The sequence below is a fragment of the Schistocerca americana genome, chromosome 1 (genome assembly GCF_021461395.2).
Source record: "Schistocerca americana isolate TAMUIC-IGC-003095 chromosome 1, iqSchAmer2.1, whole genome shotgun sequence".
Lineage (NCBI taxonomy): Eukaryota > Metazoa > Arthropoda > Insecta > Orthoptera > Acrididae > Schistocerca > Schistocerca americana.
In genome coordinates this window covers 607,008,012-607,033,277 of record NC_060119.1, presented here as the reverse complement: position 1 = coordinate 607,033,277, position 25,266 = coordinate 607,008,012, and the positions used below count along the sequence as shown (strand labels likewise).

The 25,266-nt window shown below is 34.1% G+C and overlaps 1 protein-coding gene across 5 annotated transcripts in view; it reads left to right on the top strand.

Moving 5' to 3' along the window:
- LOC124607173 (golgin subfamily A member 6-like protein 22) overlaps nucleotides 1-25,266 on the top strand; it is a 311,550-nt gene that overhangs the window by 263,284 nt on the left and 23,000 nt on the right. For 4 of the 5 annotated variants that reach the window (XM_047139399.1, XM_047139390.1, XM_047139407.1 and 1 more), the window contains one exon: nucleotides 13,606-13,781. In XM_047139399.1, the coding sequence (XP_046995355.1) occupies nucleotides 13,606-13,781 (176 nt within the window). Of the gene's footprint in view, nucleotides 1-3,141; nucleotides 5,498-13,605; nucleotides 13,782-25,266 lie in introns of those variants that run through there. The other variant, XM_047139423.1, reaches the window with a different exon arrangement.

Here is a 25,266-nt window from a genome sequence, read left to right as displayed (position 1 = left end):
GTAGATAAGTGAAGCTCATGGTGAAGGGAAGGATCCTGATGATCCAGGTTGTGAACAGCCATTGAAACTGAACATGTTATTCTCAACTGTGTGTTGAGGCAACAAGTGGTGAACTTCGTTCTTGGCAACAGTTTGGTGGTGGGCATTCATCCTAACAGACAGATGGTTGGTAGTCATAGCGACATGAAAAGCTGTGCAGTGTTTGCAGCAGAACGGATAAATGACATGGCAGCTGGCAGGTGGCAGCTATGTCATATATCAACTCTGATGCAAGCACTACACGTATAAAAGTATCAGACAACTTTTGTGAGATGAGTCCCTCTCATCCTGCAATCTGACTGATATGCCCCTCCTTTGTAACCTTCCTAACATACATCTCTTAGATCCCTGAAGAAGAAAGTAGTAATTCTGAAAGCTAGAACTGTTTTTTGTCCAAAGTTTACATGTTGGTGGTATTTAGAATTTTGGCTATTGAAAGTAAGCACTGGCCAGCTATTTTGCCTGCCTGTAATATTATGTTATTGTTTTAAAGAGATGTAAAGACAATATGCCAAGGTTTTTTTTCTGAAAGCTTCTGCTTCCCTTCCTGCATGTGTGGTTCAGAGAATGCGTGGTGTAGTATGCACATAATCTGTTTGTCTGCATACATGCTGGCTGCTTTTTTCATGATGTCTATAAATGAACTTAAACTTTGACAGAAATTATTAATGTGCTGTTCCCATTTCAGCTTGTTATCCACCTAGTAATGTTGTGGGTTCTTCTTCCCCCAACCTTGTTTTGTCCATCTTCATATCTATATGCTCATATTTTTTTATGGACACTAAATACATGTATTTTTCAGGTTTATAATCTTGGATTTTGGAATAGCTATTGTGCTATGATCTTTGCAAAAATAAATGCTCTTATCTCAAGAAGTTCAAGGTTTATGTCTTCTTTTGGCAATGTCATGTTATAAGTATACGATATTTTCTTCTCTTTCACTTCAACGCCTATATTATTTACAAACAGATTAAATAGCAATTGGCCCATTATCAAATGCTTGCAGCATTTCATGTTTGACAACTTAGATTTCTGACATGTCTACATATACTGTTTCATTGATTCAGTTATATCCTTTCTTCTGCTTGCCCCTTTGTATAGTGTTGTATAGGCAATAGCACTGAATGCTTTGGAAAAATCCAGAAACTTTGCAGATACTGTGTTTTCCTACTGATGACTGGCTAATATATTCCATCAGAGTGGTAACTGAAGATTCTTAGATTTATGCTTTCTGAAACCTGGTCCAAGAATGTTGTGCTTTTCCAAATAAACGATGTATCTATCTTACTTAATAATTTTTAGTATTTGTGAGAATTCCAATATCATGAGACTGGTCTGTTATTGGTGTCATCTTCGTGCACTTTCTAGTACACTAGTAGTGACATTGCGTATTTTCAGCTTTTTCTGAAAACTTTCCAACTCTGAAAGAATGATATTTTTTTCCATCCAGCAGTGGTATGTTATTTGTTTACTGGCTGTTGTGTTACATGATTTGATATGTCAGCATCACCAACTGACTTTGTGGTCCTTAGTTTCTGTATAATTTTCCCCACTTTCTCCTGGCACTTTTTATAGTCATAATTGAGTATGCTTGTTATTTCTCTGCCATCCATAATCAATATGTTGTCTATTTTCATTAACCCAGTCTTGGCTTCTTTTTTTATCTACTTTTGTCACCTCATCCAGCACTGATGATATTACAAGTTACTTTCACCTTATTTTCTGAATTTGTAGTGGTGGTGGTAATTATTCTCATATTTACCTATGTCCTTATTTTCCTGTTTTAATTTTTAAATACTTTGTAGTTCACAGAATTTCCCAGCCATCTTGGTTTTTGCAGCTTCTTTCATCTCTCAGATTTGTTTTTAAATCCACTGTGTTTGATCCTGTAATTTTTCTGGTCTCTTTATATTGGGGAATGCTAAATATGCCAAATGAAAGATTCTAGTAAGAGCATCTTACTTACTGTAAGCTGATACAGTTTCAATTTAGAAACTTCATTTTATGGATGTTCATTTTTTGCTTGCTATGATCCTAACTTCTTTAGTTATTTGCTTCAGTTCTTAAATTAGTTCATTAACTCTGCAAATGCAGATCAGCTGTCCACTATCTGTTTCTCATAGCTTCTTTTTTCATGATGGTAATAATGATGTCAGTGACTCCTGACTTTGAGAAGTCTCTATCATATGTACATATACTGTTGCCTCTATGCATTGAAGTAATGACAATTCAACAAAATCTTTTATTTTTTATGTCTTTTCCCATGTAAGTGGTAAAACCTCTATACATGCAGTTTGTTCATATTTTTGTAGTATAGATGCTGATTTTTTCAGAAAGTTGCTAATTTTTCCTCTTGGGACATGTTTACAAAGAATACTTCATCCATAATTTCAAAGTATTTTTCTTTAGCTCTGGATGATATTAGTCTTTACTGTTTACAGTTTGAAGGGACTTAACTGGAAAGCATACAGAAATATCACCCTCCCCCCATTCCAAAAAATAAAAAAAAAGTGTCATCCCTTGTTTCTGATGATTTTGCAGACATAAGTAAGCTCCCTACTGAGTGTTTTAATTAAATCAAACCTCAAAAGTGTGACATCATGCAAACAAAGATATGACACTCGGAAATACACAACTTTTTACCTTTGCCTCAAGGCCTCTTGTTAAATATTTATCTTTTGTTTCTCTTTCAAGACCTAATATCTAGTCTATTTATGGAATAAAATGTTGTATAATCTTGCATAAACCTTAATTTAGTGAGGCTATGAAGAGGTATTAGATTGTGAACTTACGATGTACGCACCGGCAAAATATTTATGGACATCATTTCACAGTTCTTTTTCTAGTGAAAAGATCTTTCATACTTGAAAAATTTAATTGTGTGCTTTTATATTTGGATGTACTATGTTCAATTATTTGTATGGCTAATATGTAATGTTGTTCAGTTCCCTATCCAACTAGTGATAAAAATATGTTCTGTAAGATGAATTATAAAAGACAAAGGCATTGTGCTGAAAATGTCAGTTCATGAGTAATATTTCTCTTATCCTAAATAATACCATTTTCATTTAATTGAAGAAACACACAATGGGGCTATTTCAGGTCCACACATCCCCACAGCAAGAGAGGCGATATGGCTCAGGGCACTCAGCACAGGATGGAAAGAAGATGAATGAAAAATGTACAGTTTCATAGGAATAAATTAAGATGAAAAGGAATATATACATTTGTATCTGCATAGACATATCCTGATTGAAAGAAATTCCAATATTTAAATTGACAAAATTTATTTATAAAAAAAGTACATTTCATTTCAGTTTGGCTGTCAGATCATCAATACTTGAGGATAAAGCATGGCACTCACTATTTCTTATACTGGCTAAGCTGTTTCTTTAACTGTGGCTATAGTTCATTAATCCCAGTATTAATTGTAGATTAACTCTGTATCAGAAGATAAAGTTACAGATACAATATTTGTGTAATTGGTCATTAAGTAAAAGTGTAGTTTTTTAGTTGAGAAAGTGAAAAGAAGTCAGCTATTGTGGGTGTGCTGTGCTTATTAATAGAATGTCATGTATGGCACAGTATTGCTTGAAATGAGGATGAATGCTTAGTTTGATTTATTCATCCAAAGATAATTTCCACTGTATGGACGTAATCAAAAGCATATATAAATCCCTTTCATTTTTTAGAAAACAAACCAAAAGTACAAGTATTAACTTCTATTCACAACAAGTTATAGAAAATTGGCAGCATTAAAGTTCTTTAATGAAAACACATAGTATACTCAGTGCTTTTATGTCCTATTTTGTATGTGTTCCATTGTATTATTGTTAGATAATACAGAATTAACATATGGAACTCAAAATATTCCTATATTCCTTGATGCTATATGGACAGTAAAAATCAGGAAACATTGTAATTCCTGTTTGTAGTCATGAGCTTCCTTTCATATTCTCTATGCTGGTAGGGATTTAATTGAACAAGATTCAGCCATTCATTCATGCATTCATAATGTTGTAGAGTATGCATCATGAAGCAGAATCCTCTGAAACGTGTAAAATGCAAAGAAAGTTTTATTTATTCACTGTTACCCTGGTTGTCATATTTTTCCCTTCTACTGTGAAGCATACACGTCCTAATTTCATAATATGTTGCATTTTATTTTCACATACATAACTGTTTCACATACACGTAAAGTTCATAATATCAATATGGTAAGGTTCTGAAATTTATTTATATAGGATTTTCTTCAGAGCGTTCCAGCCATGGATCTAATGACCTGCTTTTGCACACTTATCTTTCTCTTCACATGATATTTGTGTCACAGTCCCCCATTTTTGTTGACATGTCCATTCAGCATACTGGACATTTTCCTTGTGATAAATTCACGAATACAATAGAGCTTGTTTCTTATAAGCTTTTTCGTTGTGTAGTGTCCATGTTGTGTACCTTTTTACTGTGACATCTGGTAACTATCCATTACCTTCAAATGCTTGACATTAATTCAACTTTGTGAATTGTTGTACTAACATCATTCTGTGTATGCACTATGTTACTGCTGTTTTTAAATATGTAATTAACTCTGAAATATAAACTAACTTTTTTATGTATGGTAACACTTTTGCTACAATAATAATGCTGTCATTACAGCTTGCTGTAATGTGATGTAGTTACTGGCAGTCACAAGTCTTATGTCTTGGCAGATTTTCTTTTCCTAAACAAATGTGTAAAACAATCCTACATTTTTCTCTTAGTTGACCAGTTATTTCTAAATTCAGCTCTCCCATTTGTGAAATATGGTGTTTTTGTCATTTAAATTCATTATACTCTTTTATGTTACTGTCATATGATCCTTTGTTCATTTGTAAGTTAATAGGTGTAATATTTAGTATCATTTGACGCTCTGAGGTATTCACGTTCCTAGTCTTGTAAATCTCATAACTAGTTTGTGTTTAATTTGTTATGAACCATTTCTGGTCTTCTTTATATTCTTTTGGTATCCTTCTGTGGGCATGAAATATCTACAGAATGATTCCCATACAACAGAAATATTCCCACTTCTGTTCATACTTTTCATTATTTCCCATTTTCCCATTTACCATATATAATTTATGTAACCTATGCAAAATAAATTTAAATTGATCTGTCCTCCAGTCTCATGTGCAATTTAGCATGATACTTCAATTAATTATCCATAATGATCAGCAATGATTGTAGTTACATTTCCAATCTCAATGTAAACTGAGATCTGTTTGTGTTATGTTGGCTATGTAAGTTTCTCATGTTTTACTGCATCTCATAGGGTGGTTTATCCTGTTTCAAAACTATGTGTACTGATCAGATTGCTATACTCATTTTATGACTCTGTTTCATTGAAATTGAAATTCCTGGTTAAAGAAACATGCAACATGGCTAGAAAGAAAAAAAAGATTCAGATGAATGTGTGGTGCATAATCACAGATGAAGAATGCTATCCTTTGTTTTGTAGCTAACATATATTGCAATCGTACTGCTTTTGAGTTGAGACATGCTGAAGTATGTCACTCTTATGTAGCCAGCCCCATGTTTAGTTTATAATAATCATCTGCAGTAACTTAGTGACTAACTGTACTTCAGTATCTTCTCAGTTCCTTGCTGCACAATGTGTACTTTGACAAACCTCTACAGTTCCTCTCACTATGTTAATATTTTTCCTTATTTCTGGTAAAACCAACACCTGGTCTTTGAAGAGCACCATGTCGCCTGCCTCTTCCAGTTCTCTGTTGTGTGTGACAGCATTTTCTTACTGATTGATTACAAAGGATTTGGCTCAAAAGAGGAACTGATTGCTTCATCTGGGAAGTATTGACTTTTTACAAAATTGCTATTTACTGTCGGAATTACATTTGAGAGTAATGTTCTTGCCTATAGCTCTTCTCTGAAATGTTAGTATTAGATTATAGTATTATCCTGTGGTTAGCAGTAGATATTCTTTTGCAGTATTCTATTTATATACCCTGTATTACCATACTCTGTACTTAATCTCTTTTTTCATTGTTCTGTCCTTCATAGGATGTGGCCAAATACAATTCAATCTTAGAGATTTTCATCTATCACTTATAAGAGTCTTACACCATTATTCCAATGCTAGAAGACTCTATCTACTGTAATCTCTTTAACATGTGAAAGGAGCTTGACTCACATCTCCGATAGCATATATTATAATCTGTTTAAAACTGTAAATTCCAGAGTGGAAAAAAGAAACTGAAAATCAGAAAATAATCTGGATGAATGATAGGTAATAGACGGGCACATGTATGTAACACATTGGAAAATTGTGGCTGTGTATTTGTGCATGAGCGTAAATAAGAGGGAGGGGGGGGGGGGGGGGGGGGAATAACAAGTGAAAGAGCAAGAGGGAGACTGTGTTTCATATGCAACTGTTCTTGAACTTCATCCTTACAGTGTGACAAGGTTCATCAAAAGCGATTACCTCAATAGTAATGGACAAATAGTAAACTGCAGACTTGCTGTTATGATGCACCAGAAAATGGAAAATGTGTACAAAATACAGCACAAAAAAGAGACAAGAGACTGATGCTGCAAATATGGATACATACCAAATATGTTTAGTTAGTAGCACTCACTTCCAAAGTAGGGCCCATTTGAGTCCACCCACATCTGCATTTATTCCTTTCACTGCTTTCTACGTATTTATGCCTGTGTGGGTGCACAGTAACTGGACCAGTTTTGCATTCCAATGGAGTGCAAAAGCATGCCTGTAATTAGTAAATTAATACCAATATACCGACCAATTTTGGTGAAACTTGTCACAGAGCAGGTAGGCAGTTCAAAGTTGAAAAACAATAATGTATTAATACAAATTAGCAAATAGTTCCTTAGTTATTACAGTGACATAATTCATTTTGTGTTGAGGTAGTGTTCCAGAAAATGTGTAAGAGCTAGTATATGTCATGTGGAATTGGTAGAAGAAACAGAAATTATTTTATTACTTGTGGAAAACAATATGGCCATGTGGTATCCCAAGTAGAGATGACTAAGCTGTCAAGTGATCCATTTTATGATGATGTCTTTTGAGATGAAATAATAATTTTAAAAAAATGAAGCCACAAATGTACTCAAATTCAGGTGGCATAATATTTAGGGAAAAATTTCTTCATTATTTCGTCTTTGATATAACACCCTTCTGAGATTGGTGCAAGTGCATCTCAGTCTTGATAAGGGCTATTTGGGTAATTATCTGTCAGCTGGCACAATTGTACCACATATAAGTGATACCTATACCAAGTAGCCAAAAGTAAACCAAATGTTAAACTATTCTCTGCATACTCATATTTAGCAGCATGTTGTGAACCCCTAGGACTAAAATTTGAAAGTGCTTTTGAAATAAAATCACAAATAAGTATGAATGCTTAAATAAAAAACTTTTAGAAATCTGCTTTTTTCAGGTCAATGTTCTCACGTTTTCTTAACTGTATTGAAATAAGAAATTTTGTTACTTGCATAATTAATATCTTAAAAAATAAAAGAGGCAGTAATTTTATTTAATATTGTGCATGAAAAATGTCTCTATGAAATGGGGGAAGGGGGGGGGGGGGGGGGTTCTCGACTGACTGAAGACAACAATATATTTTGCATGAAGCCAGAGAGAAGCTATGGTAATTTCCAAATAAAACTGTTACATATATTCAATTTCCTGTGGGTCTTTAACCTAAAAGTGTAATTGTACCACGCTGTGAGCACATAGGTTGCATTTAAGGCATCATTCATGAAGCCAGTGATGTTGTGTTGGTGAGAGTGCATTTATTATTAAGATTTGCTTATGTAAAGAACATAGATTATTTTACAGTTAGATTTTTATCATTGTTTTCATGTTTAAAATATATAATATTTGTACATATGTAATAAATTATATGATAATCTTTATAATGCTCCTACTTTTGTATTTGAATAAAATTACTTAAAATGGTACATTTGAAGCTTTTCACATTTCTTTGATCATGACCCAAACCGTAAATTTTTTCTCTCAATTGATAATCTCATTCGTCTTGCAAACTGTAAAAGGGCATGTGTACTGACAAAATAAGGTAACTGGAAGCAATGACAAATAGTTATGTACAAAAGAACAATGAATTAACAATTCAGGAGGGATACTTTACTATTAACATTATGGAGATAGTTTTGAAAATTAATGAAATGGTCCAAACAAAATGAATGGGCTCTTTAACTTCCAAATGTTTTTGGAAAAACAGCATTTTGTCTATGGAGTGCGTGACAGATTCTTTTGTAAAATTTTTTTTGTTTATTCATAACACAATCACATGTTTATGACACAGTCCTAACCGGTTTCGGCCATACAGTGACCATCTTCAGATGCTAAAGGCAGCATATGCTGAACACAGGTTCATGTGTTATCAAACTCATTGACAATGAACCAGTGTTCAGTGTATGCCCCCTTTAGCAGCTGAAGATGGTCATTCTATGGCCAAAACCGGTTATGACTGTGTCATAAATATGTGATTGTATCTATGAATAAACCAAAAAAATTTTTACTTCCAAATGTACTACTTCCGAAAGGTAACTGAATATCAAGCTGTACACCTTTAACCTTTGGCATGAGTACAGCAAATAATGTGAACTACATGACATTACATCTCAATAATATCTTTGTTTGGATGGCCATCTTCCACAGTACCTTCTATACACTGATTGTAATTCGTTTTTCCACCTTAAGAATATTGCGGTTTAACAAAACATGAAACCAGATGCATGTTACTTTTATTTACAAAGCATCATCAGTGATGGTTGGCACTTATGAAATCTTTTTATGGACTTTGAAGTCAGCAGGTTTTTCCAATGTCTTTAGGAGAGGTTGAAGTGAAAAAATCTCTTTAACTTTCAACCTTCATATTTTTTGGCTTTTATGATTTCACTTTTTCTTTTGTTTCAAGTTTGTGCTTTGCACTCTATGTTTGTTGTACTTTGCACTCCATGTTTTCTTCAGAGACATTGTATAGTGTTTTATCTGTTTCTCTTTTGGCAAGAAGTCAACTTGTACAAAGTTTTACAACGGTGAAGTGAAGTACAAAATATACAACGGTGATTCCTGAAAGCTGAAACTTGTGAAGGTTGAAAGTAAAACCAAATTCTTTTAATTACAATGCCTACTAATGACAAAACAGCAGAACCTGTAAAAAGGAGCAATAAATGCCCACCACAACTGATGAAATTGTGTAAAGAAAAACAAAATGTGTCGGGCGTAACAGACTCTAGAACTACCTATATTTATAATGGGAAAAAAAGAAAACAACACAATTTGTACATCTCAACAAAAGTAGAATTTGAAAGCAGAATAGAGCGAAGGGATTAAAATGTTGAACTTGATGAAAGCAGTTCAGAAAGTGTCATCTGGCACCATGTAAAAGTGAAAAGCAGATTCAAACGAGATATGAAAACATAAGATAAGATCACCTATAGATCAGAAGAGATATGGCATAGCATATTTATGATTGTATGTGACAATAAATAAAACTATTATTTTGTGCAGGAGAAAGTAGTATTACAAAAAATTGCTTGTGCTCTATTTCACTGTATAGACAACTGCTAATGAAAAGCTTCATGTGACAACACCAATAATAGAGGAGGATAAAACCACTAGCCCATCAGCTATGAGACATATAAAAACTGTGGAAATACTGACAGAAACATGAAATAACTTTGAGGACTTGCAATCCCTTTGGTTTCACCTAAAGGCAAAAAACAGAATGGTACAAGTAAAACTGAAAAAAAAAAAATCTGTTCAGAGATATGATACAAATAATGTGCATTTCACTGGACCCTGAGTAGAAAATTTTGATATACGTAATTACTCAATAAATCAAACACAAACTATTGTCATTGTTCTTACTGTTCTGAATTTTTACAGTTTAAAAAAATAGCATTTTAAAAGTTGCAATTATTCAATTATAAATTGCCACTACTTAGGTGTAATCTTCATGAATACAAAGGCAGAAATTAATTTATCCTCATTCATTTTTAGCACAGTCACATCTGCAAACAATAGTCCTAACAGAAACATCTACCTGGTCTTTGTTTACTGAGTGTATAAAGTTATAGTTTGTAATTAAGTTTGTAGCTGAGTTTATTTAACTTAGCATAGTCAATAATTAAGAAAAACCTATGCTTTGTCCCTAGACAAAAAGTTCATAGAAGGAATAACTAAGTATTAACATCCAGATGTACATTTTGAGGCAAGTTTCTTTTGTACTCTATTTTGTGCAAATAGCATTTGTCCTCTGTCACAGCTGTGGAGGTCATAATTTATCTAAAAAAACTTTCTGTTGTTAATTGCAAGCAATAGTGTCCAAATGATGTTGCTAGTTGCAAACAATAGTGCCCAAATGAAGGGATCAGTGGAAGAAACTGCTATCCCTCAGTTTGTTAAGGATTAGTCTGATCATTCTATTACTTGTATTTTTCAGTGCATCACATTCGGGTAACAAGTTTTTCCCTTATGCACCACTAGAAAGAGCTTTCTACTGTATAATTTATTTTGTTTTGTTGTATTTATGTTGTTGTCTTTGACTTTAACCAAACATACAAGTATAACACACAGCAACTCAAAATGTGCTCTGGCATGTTAGCACTTTCTTCGGCTGACCCCTTCAAATGTTAATCATAATCAGGAAATGTGATAAACTGGAAGAGAAGAGGGCAAAAACTAAATAACCATCAATATTTCTCCACAAACCAGAACTGAGCTACATTCATAGGAAAGTTAATTACATAAGTTAAAGATAACAAAAACAATGTATTAAATCCTTAATTTCCCCAATTTTTTTACATTTTTGTTGTGATCAGAGTGTAGTTTCTTTGGTGAAGCTTTCTTACAGCAAAATGTCACAAAGATATAATTTGTCATAATTAAGACACAAACTCCATTTTTAGCAGCAGCAAAGTGTAATAGTGACTTATTTAATTGTTTCAGCAGTTGTTCAGATAGACAGGAAGGTTTCATCATAGGACAATGTCGGTATCAACTTTTAAGTTTTTACAAAAACATGATTTCAGAAGAATTCTAAAGGGTCTTGAGGTTATGAAAATTGATAACTATGCAGTTTGGTTTGTCTTAAAGGAATAAAATGAAGTCATTTGGTGACAAATTAAGTGAACGCAAGCAATGAAACATTAATTTGATGTTTTTCTCCATCAAATAATCAAGTCATACCACTGTGTGATGGCTGGTGTTGTCATTGAGAAGAATACTGAAACATTTCTTGTTGTTTTTTCTGATTTCGCTGGGTGAAAATCATTTCAGTTTCAGTTCATCTTGGAATGCCAAAACAGTTTCCAGCTGATATGAATATGCATAAATTTGTCTCCTGTTACTGTGTTATATACAGATATTTTATTTCATCAGTTAAACTTTTTGAGCAGTTCCTTGCACCACTTGCCTATTTCTTTAGTGTTTCCCAGATTGCATTGAACATGTTGTGAACAGATTTTTTTTAAAGCTAAATGTTAATGTAAAATTGAATATATATCAGTTTTCAGTATGCTTAAGGATTTCTCCACGTCACTGCAAGTCACATTTGATGACTTTCAGTCATTGTGCACACAAACATAATTTATTTATTTTTTATTTATTTATTTATTTATTTATTTTTTTTTTTTTTTTGACCTTAACAAAATTTTGACAGAAACATGACCATGTCAACACTGCTATGAAAATTGTAAAAAGCTACCCTATGGAAACCTCTGTGAAATTACTATTTTTTCCAAAACAGTGTCTTGAAAAGTTCACTGTGGACAAACTACTTGAACAGTTTCTGCCATTATTTTACAATAACAAATGACAATTTTTTACAAAAATAGTAATATCACATTTCAATAACACAATACACTGCTCATTTTTAAACCTTCAAAGCTCTTACAAGGTCGATCAAGAGTAACTAATCCATAACAAGACAGTTATTGGGACTTAATATTTTGACATAATTGGATTATGTCTGCAAGTCACTTGTCTGTAGAGATCTTGTGTACCTCAGAAGACACTATTTTCTGACACACTGTGTATTGAAGGCTCAGAACCGCTGGTCTATATTCTACTGTTACACTGTGTATCACACAGACTCATGTTTATTGTTGAGTTGTTAACATTAAGATCAGATGATGAATTAAAGGCAAAATGTGCTATTCACAAGTGAATCCCACATTAGTTTGCAGTATAATTCTCATTGTGCTTTTCACTGAAGGGAAAATGGTTTTAAGAACTATTATCAGAACATCACAGAAAGAAACTAGTTTGGTGGTAGTGGATTATGGGATTATGGTGTGGAAAAGGTTCCTTTTTTGTGGAGGGGGAGGGGGGAGGGGGAATAATGATGTTACTGCCCAAAGGCAAAGGTGCTGCAATCATACATCTGTTGATAATGGTCATCGGCATTGAACTGTTCTGTGCCATTAATTTCTCAGCGGAGAAGGTATGCACAGTGTGAACTGGCAAGCAATATTTCCAAATATGAAATCTACAGAAAAGACCTGGGATACATGTGTGAGATGAACCTCAGCCCACCTGCTGCAGCCACCAGTGACTCTCACAGAACTCTGCACAGCTCTTTCTCAAGGATGGGTTCAATTGTCAATAGAAGTTTAAAATCAACTGAAAGCCTGCCACAGTACTACCAAGTATCTATGGCAACTAAGGGTAGTATAACTGTTTTGTTTTTGGGAAGAGGTGTTCTGGGTTTATTCCTTTTTTTATGTGTATCTTCAGTTTCAGAATGTTTATGATTATGTCGTGGTTCCTATGGCACGCAAATTATCTTGTTATCATGCTTTACCTTGCCTGCACCCCTTCCTGAAATCTGTTCAGTAAATAGGCTCTCATTTTCTGAAAATATTAAATGATTGTCATTTTTTATCAACTGTTTAGTTTTACTCATATTTATTTCAAATGTAATTATATTTTCTTTGCAGTTCTGTTTTTCAGAACTATTTAACCAATCCATTATGAAAATAACAGAAATAATCCAGAATGAATGGATACAATTTTGATTTGACTGAACGCTTCACAAGCAACCCTGCAAGTCACCTATTACCAGAAGCATTTGGGTATAGGTTGTGTAAAATATAAGAGTGAAGGATGAGCCAAGGTGTTCACAAACACCTCTGTGAATGGTACACAAAACATCTGTATTAAAGTGTGTTTCGTGGAATGATTCACCCATGGCTTGTTCTGTAACATGAGCAATGATGCAATCTTCATACTATTGTGAGAATCATTTCCAGTTATGCACCAGATATTGTCATCAGTTGCATAAGTAGGCCTCTAAAATTCTCTCTTCCTGGATGTTGTACCCTGACTCAATGTTTTAACTATTCTTTTGTCTCATTTTTACCTGAATTTAGCATACCTTTCTTGATAAAATTAGATTACATTTCCATTTTCTCTCCTTTGTGTTTTGCAAAAAAGTGTGAATTCCATATGAAGTTCCTTGCTAAGCTACAGAATGCTGTGTGATCATAATATAAACTATTTACAGTCATGCTTTGCTTTTACAGTTGAATGCTGCAATTGAGAATCTGCAATTGTTACTTGACAAGAAAAATAAAGATATTGATGAATTACAAAGGAATGTGGATTTGTTTGATGGTGGTCTCCAGGTTCTAAACAAAGAGATTTCCACTCAAGGGAAGGAAATACTTCGTGTGAAGACTAAAGCACAAAACTGTATAAGGTATTTTTGTTTCACTGTACTATCTTAGAAATATGATTGTCTTTATTCCTGTTTTATAAAATAAAGCTTCTACTTATACTGACATCATGCAAATACTAAAATGTATGCACAGCATAGTGGTTGTGTAAGAAGTAAGATGTTGTGTGGCATCCAGGTGTGTTCATATAGTTCTCTTTATAAAGGTTTATAATCACCTGATAGCTTTAAAAGTATCAGTTCAATTGATAGTATGACTAATGCTTCAGAGAATGGGATATTTTGTGTGTGCATGTGCAGACACTCAGGCACATGTTGGGGGGAATTAACAGCAACATTCTGAGATCTTTTTTTCCTTCATATGTTCAGATAACAACTCAAATCTGTTTAACCAAAATGTAGTATTTAATCAAGATCAGCCTGCAGGTGTTCGTGCTTGCAAAACTCAAAAAGCAGTCAGTCAATTGACTTGAAATTCTGCAGCAATGTTGCATACAGATATGCTTATGTTATTGTATACCTATATATAATACATAAAAATTATGTAATATATAGAGGGGAAATGTTGTTACCAAAAATCTCAAAAAGCTCTTGACTGATTCACTGCATGTTTTTACACAATCTCTAATGAAAATTCTGACAGATACAGGCTGTAAATATATAAATATATATGTAATATATAGAATGGAAACATTGTTTTTAGCAGAAATATCAAAAAGTTCTTCACTGATTTACTTCATATTTTAAACACTTTCATGTTAGGCCTTCAGGCAGACAAGGAGTATATATTTTTTTAAACAATGATGTACAGGTTTTCTGTTAAAAAAAAATTCATTTGTCAGAGGCAGTTTTAACTATGGTGGAAGAGCATAGAAGCCTTTAGACACATTCTTTCTCCCATATATATTCTTTGTCATTATCTATATTTTTAGGCATAAACTGTATAATTTCATTTATTTAATTAATTAATTTATTTCTTTTTCCTTGACCCATGCTGTGAATATATCACAGGATATGGAACAAGTCAGTTTTACAAATTTGTTATGGTTTTATGTAAATAGTTCTAACCAGTTACATATTAAAGCATCTATGGCTTAGATTCTATTACAGAAAAATAAATTTTGCAGTTACATAAACATTATAGAAAAAATAAATCTCACTGAAAATATATGTTACAGAAAATATATTGTAGAAAAATAAATACATTTACAATAATAAATAGCAGGAACACAAATACAGATCTAGGAATGTATCTGAGATTTTTAGGTACATTGGTACTATTCATTGTGGTTCAGAGGTATAAAATGACCCTTTCAATAGGAATGGCTTAAAGTTTTCTTCAAACAAGAGCTCATCCTCTATTAAGCACTTAACATGTGAAGGGAGGGCATTAAAAGTCTTACAGCCACTGAAGTGGACCCCTTTCTGAACCATAATCAGGTTTGCCTGCTCTTAGTGGACATCGTCTTTTCTTCTACTATCGTGACTATGATACATACTATTAGGTTTGAAAAGTGGCTTGTTTTTCTTATGAAATACATCAGGGAGAATATATATTGTGCTGTGGATGTGAAGATCTCAAGTTCCTGGGAGAATTTTCTGCATTTGGCTCTAGTGTGGACTCCACTCATGATTCGTATGGCTCTTTTCTGTGCACATAGAACATTTTTGCAAGTGGCTGATTTCCCCAAAATATCATTCCATATGCCATAATGGCATGAAAATAACCATAATAAGCTGATTTAACGATTTCTGTAAGAACACATAAACATAAAGCTAAATTGCAGAGTTCAGTCTTCTGCTCAGATCCAGGATGTGATTTGACCATTTTAGTTTGATATCGCTATGTAGTCCCAGGTGTTTTGAACCATCTGCCCTAGCTATTTACTAGTCACATAGTTTTTCTCCTATTTCTTCATCTTTAGAGGTTGTGTGAAACTGAATGTAATTTGTTTAACTATAATTAGCAGAAAGACCACATATGTTAAACCAGTTCACCATATCCCAAAAAACCTTATTAAGTTTGTCTATTGAATTATCAATAAATAGTGTAGTGTCATAAGCAAAGGTGGTGAATTTACAATAGGCTATTTTCCTATGTTAAAAATATAGCTTACATTTTTGTTATTCAGTGTGATTATGACATTCAAATCAGATTTATAGTTAATATTCTCACAAAATATCTCATATGTTATGTAATTAAATCTTAAAAATCATTAAATAATCGAGAATTGCTCACATGATCAAAAATGCTCTGTTATTGCCCGAAACTCTGGTGACATCATAGACTTGGAGTAAGGTGAAGCTATACGTGTGTCACAAGAGTGTTAGCTGAAGTTACTAGATCTTTCTGTACTTTTTCTGCAAATAGTTTAGCTGTTTAGTGATGGAAAATGTAGTTCCAACTTTTAAGTAACAATAGAAAGGAATTTTGTGAACGCTGATAATGGAAATATTGTGAAAATTGATGTATTTATGCTCCACTCATTTAGAGTGGTGATATGTGTAAGGATGGGCATTCTTTTCCCTGCTCCCTGTAAAATCATTAAACTCGCTCAAAGGTAAGGAATTGTGGAACTTTTGCAAATCGGTCCATATCTTAAAGCTAAGATTGTTGACTATCAGTCATGAAATACGCCTCAAAGCACAATAATATTATTCTTGGCAAATCTTAATGCTGATTTCTAATATTCAAGGTACTCATCAGGGACACCACTAGAATCATGTGCTCTGTGGGGCAATGGATAGCATGTTTGACTATGAGGAATGGTCATAAACTTTTAAAAGTTTTACACAAAAAATGAAAGTAGCATTAGCAAGAACACAGTGTAGCAGTTCTTTTGATGGTGGGATGTATTGTATATAGCTTCACATTAATCTTAGCCTGAGAAATAGACAACTAAGGATAAAGGCATATACTTTGTTTACAAACAATTACCTTTTTTGGGAAGCATTGCTAGTAATGAAGATGTCACCATACTCCCATAGTACAGTGAGGTGTAGGACAATGAGGTTTTGTATGTGGAGAAGATATAAAGCATGTGCAACATGCAGGTAACACAAACGTAAGAGCTGTGCTGTTTGTGAGTGCAAACTAATGTCAGTGGTTGAAGCAGACTTAACTTCATCTTATATAAGATTATGATACTTCAAAAGCTTAAACAATAAGAATCCTAGCTGGACAGTATGAAGATAAAAAAACGTTGTTTCTAATAAAGTAAAAAATGCATGGTCTCATTCACTAGAAAATTTGAATGTGACTTGTGTGAGCAGCTATTGCAAATGTAAGTGCATGTAAATGCCAAGGAAAACACAATAATACTCTGTTTCTAATCGGTGTGGTGAAGTTTTGTAATTGTGATTGGGTTTTCATTTGAAAGGACGGTCAATCTGTTTTATAAATGAGTTAAAATATTGTCACTGTTTAGACTTGACCAGTGGCCTATGGTTACCTTCTTTCAAGAATTTGACAGTCCATCGCTTTACCAACTAAGCTACCAGTGATGTGCAAGGAAGTGGGTTTAATGATAACATTTACTAACGGTTTAATTTTGTCAACTGGCACTATCCTTCTTTGTAACATGAAAAAACGTATCTTGGAGATTAATTAATATTAACTTCAGAGTACATGAAATTTTTAATGAAGTAAGGGAACTGAAGCTTGACGTGGTGACATTTTGCTGGTACAGTGCAACCAATCTTTATGCACCTTCTCATTCTTTGAAACACTCAAAAACAATTTGTCAAGAGTTTTATGGATATATTTGTACAGTATGGTACTAATCCATTTGCAATCTGTTTTCCTAAATGTAAATTCCAAAATAAGACATCACTGTGAATTAGCTTTATGATGGTAGAAGCAGGGAGTTAGCCTATCATGTCACAGGCATCAAATGGCTCGAATGGAGTGTTTTAGTGGGGTTTCAAATTATTTGAATTTCATTTCCGTTTTTATAAAAGAATACTTAAATTCAGAAGGAAAAAACCCTGTTATGAGCATAAAATAACGTAATTAACCATTTAAGAAGATTTTCAGAAAACAGTTAAATACACTGTTGTCTGTACAAAGAGGCAGATCGTTAATAAAAGTAAGGGACCCAGAAAAGAGCCCTGAGGCACTCCACATGTGATGGCACCTCATTCCAATGATGCTGAGACAGTTTGTCAACTATCCAATATGATGTCCTGTTATCTGTTTGAAAGGTATGAATCAAGCCACTTAACTGCTGCACCACTTATACTTATAAACATAGCCTTTTGTGAAAGTATTTGGTGACTGACACAGTCAAATGCTTTAGATAGATCACAAAATATTCTAACCATCTTTTTATTGATAGACTCCAAAGCATTGGCAACATTTATCTCCTGTTGATAGCCCATTCTGAAATCCAAACTGACTTTTGCTGATGATGTTATGCTCACCTAGGTGCTAGAGTTTCTCTAGAACATAGGAAAACATGTCAGTAGTGAGATTAGCAAATAGTTTGCAGTATCTGCCTTATCTCCTTCTTGTACAGAAGTTTCACAACTGTACGTTTAAGCCTTTCAGAAACTATTCTTTTATTATTTACATTTTATGGCCTTCATTGGACCACTCTGGCCAATTTTATACAAAGAATTTTTCAGTTTCCTGTGAGCCCAGTACTTCTTCATTTTCTCGGATCTCAGCCTCCTTTCTTCATTGGAAATCACTCTTCCTATTGTCTGTTTGTTGATTCTCATTTGCAGTCTGGTTTGTTTGTCAGTGATTTTCCTGATTTTGTCAGTTTTGTTTCATAGGTCTTCCAATGTAATCTGTAGCTCATCCATATCTTCCTTGATTTCTGTAATTCACTTAATGTTGCACTTACTATTCCACAATTTTTCTATTATTCTTCTGATGATCCTGTTCTCTGGTGTTCTGATTAGATGTCCTAAAAATGAAATGCCTTGCTTCCTGATTATACTCATTACCAGTTCTATTTCCTTGTAGACTGTTTCAGTTGTAGCTACACTCCAATGTCCATGTTTATGGTACAATTTGTTGATGTGTGTTCTGATTATTCTTCTCTCTATTTTGAGAATTTTGTCTATTTGTGCAGTGTTAGTTGTTTTGAAGATGGTTTCACTTACATATTTTATTTCTGGTTGAGTGACCATTTTGTAGTGTTTTAGTTTTGTTGCTACCGACAGGCTCTTTTTGTTGTAGGTGTGATATTGTGCTCTAGTCAGTTTGTTTATTCTGTTATGCCATGTTGGGTTTTCATTGAGGTTATATTTATGATTTCTCCCAGATATTTAAATTTATCTAAAATTTTGATTTCTTGGTTTCCTATGGCAGTTTTGTTAATAATTGGTGGGTCAGTTAACATGATGGCTGTTTTTTTCAAAGGATATTCCAAGACCAATTTTCTGTGCTATTTCCTGTAGTGAGATAACTTGTTGTTTGGGTCCCTGAATACTGTTGGACAAGAGAGCAAGGTCATCAGCAAATCCTAGACAATTTAAACTTATGTTGTCTTTGGGTCTTCCAATTTGTATGTTCTTTGGGTTAGTCTTGTACTATTCGCTCATTATGTATTCTGAAGCACAGTTGAACAGCAGGCGCGCCAAACAATCTTCTTGCCTAAACCTGTTTTCATGATGAATGGCTCAGAGAGTTCCCCCTTGAATTTGACTTTTGATACAGCGTTGGTTAAGGAGAGTTGTATCAATTTGATTAATTTCGTATGGAGCAGGAAATTTCTTAAGATTTTTAACATTGAAGGTCTATGGATACAGTCATATGCTTTTTTAAAGTACACGATGGTTATTACAAGAGGTTTATTTCGTTTCTTGTAATATGCTGTGGCTAATTTTAAAGTGATGATCTGTTCTGCACAGCTTCTCCAAGGTCTGAAGCCTCCTTGGTATTCACCTAATTCTTCCTCTAGTTGCTCTTTGATCCTCTTGTATAGGATTGTGGAGAAAATCTTGTATGTGCAGTCTAAGAGAGAGATACTTCTGTAATTATCTGGGTTGCTTTTATCTCCTTTTTTGTCAAGTGCGTGGACTATGGCTTTGGTCCAATGTTCAGGAAACTTTTCTTGTATCCATATTTTTGTTAGGGCTATGTGTAAAAATGTTCGAACTGTATCATTGGCATATTTCCACATTTCTGCAAAAACTTGGTCTTCTCCACATGCCTTATAATTTTTCATCTCTCTGAGTGCTGTTTCCACCTCTTGGATTGTTGGAGGATGTATGAGACCAGGTGGAGTCTTGATGGGTGTGTCTGTATTAATTGCTAGAAGTTCCTGGGGTTCTTCACAATTCAAAATTTTACTAAATGCTTTTGGCATGATTTTGGCATTTTCCTTGTCGTTATGTGCCATTTTTCCATCTTCCCTTTTCAGTGTTAACATGGGAGGTGCAAATTTTTGTAATTGTCTTCCAAAAATTTTGTAAAAGTCTCTGGAATCGGTTTTATGGTAATTTTCTGCTATTGACTTGATTAGAGCTTTCTGTGATTCTCTCTTGGTTTGCCTGATAATTTGTGCGAACTTTTTCCTGATGTTTTTGCGGTTGATTGCATTTTCTTCTGTTTTGTGTGTTTGAAATTTTAACCATGCATGATATCTGGGTTCCTTTTATCTCCTTTTTTGTGGAGTGGGTGGATTATGGCTGTGGTCCAGGGTTCAGGAAACTTTTCTGTTAGCCAGATTTTTGATGGGCTATGTGTTAGGATGTATTTTGTCACGCTCTGGGTTTCACCAGACTTGTCTTTTACGTGGGTTCAATGGGGCTAAATTTTCTGTTTGTTGCCTGAGAATTTGAACCAGTTCTTCTAAATTATCTGTCAGTTTTATGCTTTGTGTGACTTCTCTATATTTCTAATTAATTGGTGGGGATCGAAGTTCCTCTTTCGTTTATTGCACTTGGTTTCTTTTTTAGTGGTGTGAATTTAATTTTGATTTTGAGAGTGTCATGATCTGAACCTGTATCTAACCACTTAATACTTAAACACTGTAAATTTCTTTGTGGAAGAATTTGCCCATAAATACATGATCCAGTTGCCATCCTCCTTTTCTCCAATCAGGATGTTTCCAAGTTTTAAGTTTGTTTGGCCTCCTTTGGAAGTATGTGGACTTTGAGATCAGTTTGTGTTCCCTACAGAGTTCAACAAGTCATTGACCATTCTTATTTGTTTGCTTATGTGGAGCCCATTTCCCAATGATATCCCGGTATTTCTTTTCTCTTATGAGTTGGGCATTGAAGTCCCCTAGCAGGATCTTAACATTGTTAATATTTACTTGGTTTATTGTTTGGTCAAGGAGATCCCAAAACTTTAATGATATCCCGGTATTTCTTTTCTCTTCCAAGTTGGCCATTGAAGTCCCCTAAACAGCATCTTAACATTGTTAATATTTACTTGGTTTATTGTTTGGTCAAGGAGATCCCAAAACTTTTCCATCTCTTTCCTCGTCTTTGTTAGAAAATTCTTTTCATTAGTAGGGGCATGGGCATTAATAATGGTATAAATTTTTTTGGATGCTTTTAAACTCAAAGTTGCAATTGTGGGGGAGATGGCTTGAATATTGATAATCAAATTTATTATTTTCACATTGACTATAAACCCAGTTCCAAACTGGGGACATTCTTTCATAACCCTTATTCCAGGTTTCCCATTGTAAATTCTGTAGCCTTGTGATTCGAATGGTTCTTCTGGAGTATTTCTCATTTCGTGGAGTCCTGCTACTAAAATTTTCTGTTTATCTAATTCATCCGTCAAATTCGTTAGTTTTCCTGCTTTAAGTAGAGAATTAATATTATGAGTTGCAATGTAGCTGATCTTGTTTGATCCTTTTCTTATGAACTGGTATAAGTATGGGGGATTGCCAATGCTCTGACTCATTGACACCTTCTAGGTGGCTATCCACCAAATCCGATGTAGCTGTCTCCTGCACACTTGGACAGGATGGTGGAAATTTTTTCCTAAAAGACCTTTCCATGGTTGACTTTCGAAGGTAGTTAACCTTGGGTGGAGCAAGCTCTGATTTATTCTTTACTTAAGTGATGCATCAAAAATGTAGAAAAAAATTTTACTTAAAAATTGCTGCAGTAATATTTTAATAATTTTCTAGATATGTTGCTAACTCCAGTAGAGTCTTTCCTTTTCAATGATTTAATGAGTTTTTTTTTTTTTTTTTAATTTCCAGAATAGTAACTTGTTACTTTGATCTGTTGTAATGTGCTAGGTAGACTGGCTTGCAGAAAATTCATGGCTTAATTTATTGAACCTTGTGATCTAATTTGTTCTGTCGCTGTTGAAAAATGTATTGAAAATATCACTAATTGTTTTTGGATCACTATCAAAATTATCCTCATGTTTTATTTTTATATTTTCTCTGCAAACTGAATGTCCTTTTCTTCCTGTATGGTTTTGTTAAGAATTTTATTGTACAATTTGTAATACCTAATATTATTTGGAGCATCTGATCTCTTGGCTGCTGAATAAACCTCTCTTTTCATTCTACAAGAAATTTTGATGCCCTTAGTAGTCCAGCAATGCCCTGTTTTGTTTTCTTCCTCATAGATGGTTTTCACAGAGATAGGAAGGTTGTATTTCTTCTTATTGGCTTATGTGTGGAATTCTACTATAGACTATATAATGTGTATTTGCTATAAGAATAAACAAGGCTTAAGGCCAGAGGGGGGAGGAAGGAGAGGAGGTGGAGGGAGTTGTGGGAGAAAATGGACATAGAGAGCAGAAAGGAGGAGATTGACAGAGGGAAGGAGCAGGAAGAGATGGAGAGAGAGGGGGAGAGGAGAAGATAGAAAGAAAGGGGGAAGGAGGAGGAGATGACAAAGAGAGGGTGAGGAAGTGTGGACAGTGATGGGAGGGAGAAGGAGATTAGGATGTATATCCAGTTCCCATATGTATTAGAAATGTGTGCTTTCTCTTTTCTTTGTTTTCCTTGACCAGACTGAGTCACAGCATTGTGAAATTATACACACATTTATTGTCTTCCAATAATAACTAAGGACATAAAATAATACTCAAAAATGAAAGGACACAGAATATTTGTTTTGTTATTTTTAAATCATTCTCTTACTGAAGGTCATTTTCAAACTTTCAAGAGATCTCCTCCATTTCAGATTAGAAATTCAGAACACACAAGGTGATACTGGACACAGTTCTTTTTTAATATTATTGCAATTATGTCATTACTCATGTGTACAAGCAGAAATTTGTTTCACATCATTTCTTAGCCTGTATTGTATTGTATTCCATATATATGATCCATGTAGTGTAATATAATGATGTTAAAACACTGTCATGGTTATTTCTTTGATATCTGCAGAAAGAAAACATTTTACACCTAAGGGACAGAGCTAGTGACTATTAATTTTGTTTGCTCAGACCTGAATTTTATTAATAACATTAAGAAATTTCTGGTATGAGTCCATGATTATCATGAATATTTTATGAATAAAGCTTTATGGATCACTAAATAAAATGTCTTCATTTATTATGACATTATGAGCTCATGAGATATCTGCAGTTAAGACAAAAAGAACATAAAGAGTGACAGATGTTTGTTATATAACATTAAGATTGTTATTAAGTGAACTTTCAAAATATATTTTTAACTTTTTAATTTTTTGGAGTGGGACATTGGGTAACAAATGCCTCCACTCTTTATGTTCCTTTTATCTTAACTGTTGTATCTGATTATGGGAGTTGCTGAAACATCTTAATGAATAAAGACATTTTCTTTACTGATTTCCGTGATTTTATTAAAAAAAAAAAAAAAAAAAAAAAAAAAAAAACATTAATTTTAATTCAGTGGAACTGCAGTTCAACAGAGAGTGTGCATGTAATACCATCGTTATGCGTGCTCCTATGCACCAGAGACTGAGTAATACTTGAGGAGTGCACTCATGCAGCAGGAACATATGCACATGCACATGTGTACAATTTTGGTGTAGACTTACAGATATGCACCAGCAATCTGCAATGTGAAATACAGTTATTATGATGGCTAAATGATTGTCAGCCAAAATATTGTGGCAAGATGTTGATGTCCTCTGGCTGCAATCCAGAAACCTCATGGAATGACTATCACTATACATATTAAATAAATAATTGTATCAGTATTATGAAAAGGAAAGTTGCTAATCACCATATAGCGAAGGTGCTAAGTCACAGAAAGGCACAACAAAAAGATTGTCACAATACAAGCTTTTGGCCATCAAGGCCTTTTTCGAAAAAAAATGACAGACACACACACACACACACACACACACACACACACACACACACTTGTTTAATGGCTTTGCAGTAAAATTTGCAAAATATTTCTCCATTACCATTTTGTGTGTTCTGCATTTCTAAATTCTCAACAGTTTATGTAAGATTAACAGAATTATTGATTAGTTACAAGTTCTGTCATCTGTAGTGTGTTGGTCATCTTCAGTCACTATGTTAGTGTATGATATCATGGTCTGTCTTATTTGTTAGTTTAAAGCAAAGAACAATGTGGTACTTAGTGACCTCCTGTGTTATCATCCTGGATTTTCTGTACAAGAGAAATCGTTACTGTGCCATTAAACTAAAAATGGCTCCTTGTTTGCTGTATTTGCATTTTGTATTTGCATGCCATATAGGGGAATGTGTTTGCTGTGCTTGCTTCAACCTTGAGATTGTTGGATCCCACACGACACTGAGCTGCAGGCCACCATTTCTATTAAGGGTGTTATCAGTGATTTTTATTTCTATGGCTTCTTTTATTACTCAATCTGAGAAGCTGCTAGTGTGAGCTACAAAAGGGGTTTCGTCAAATTTGATCTGGTAACTTTTCCAGAGCATGCGCAGCTAACGTGGATTTTTTGGGATAGTGTAGGTGATGAGACCGCTGGTACTCCTTCCTACATTCTTCTACAGTGCTCAATGTAAGATTGGCCACACTCACAAAGTAGTTTGTAGATCCCAGGTGTTCTGAGAACTGCTGCATCTTTAGGTGGTCTCAGTATTTGTCCAATTTTTGTCAGAAGCCTGAAAGATTGATTTGATCACTTCATTTATTTGGTGATCATTGTAGATATTGTTCCTGAAGACTTTGCATAGGCGACAAAGCTCATGGGGCAGATTATTGGCAACTAATATCATTCTTGCATGATATATCAATGTTTGCATAACATAGCACACTTCTGTGCCAGCTGATGATGGCTGATGGTGAACAAGTAGAGATAAGTGTGCGTAGGTTTTCTGCAGACATTGCAACCAAGGCATCTAATTCTCTAACAGCAGACTAGGACATCAAGGACAGGCAGTGCATCATCTTTTTCTTCTACCGTAGTTACTGTTAACACAGTTGAAATGTTCCAAGAACTTGTCAAGCTTTTACATCTGTGAGGCCAAATGATGAATGTGGCATCAGTGTATCAGAAAAAGCAACTAGGCTTTAATGGGGCCATGTCTAAAGCAATATTCTTGAAATTATCCATAAAGAGATTTGCAACAGTTGGAGCTAAGGGAGTTCCCATT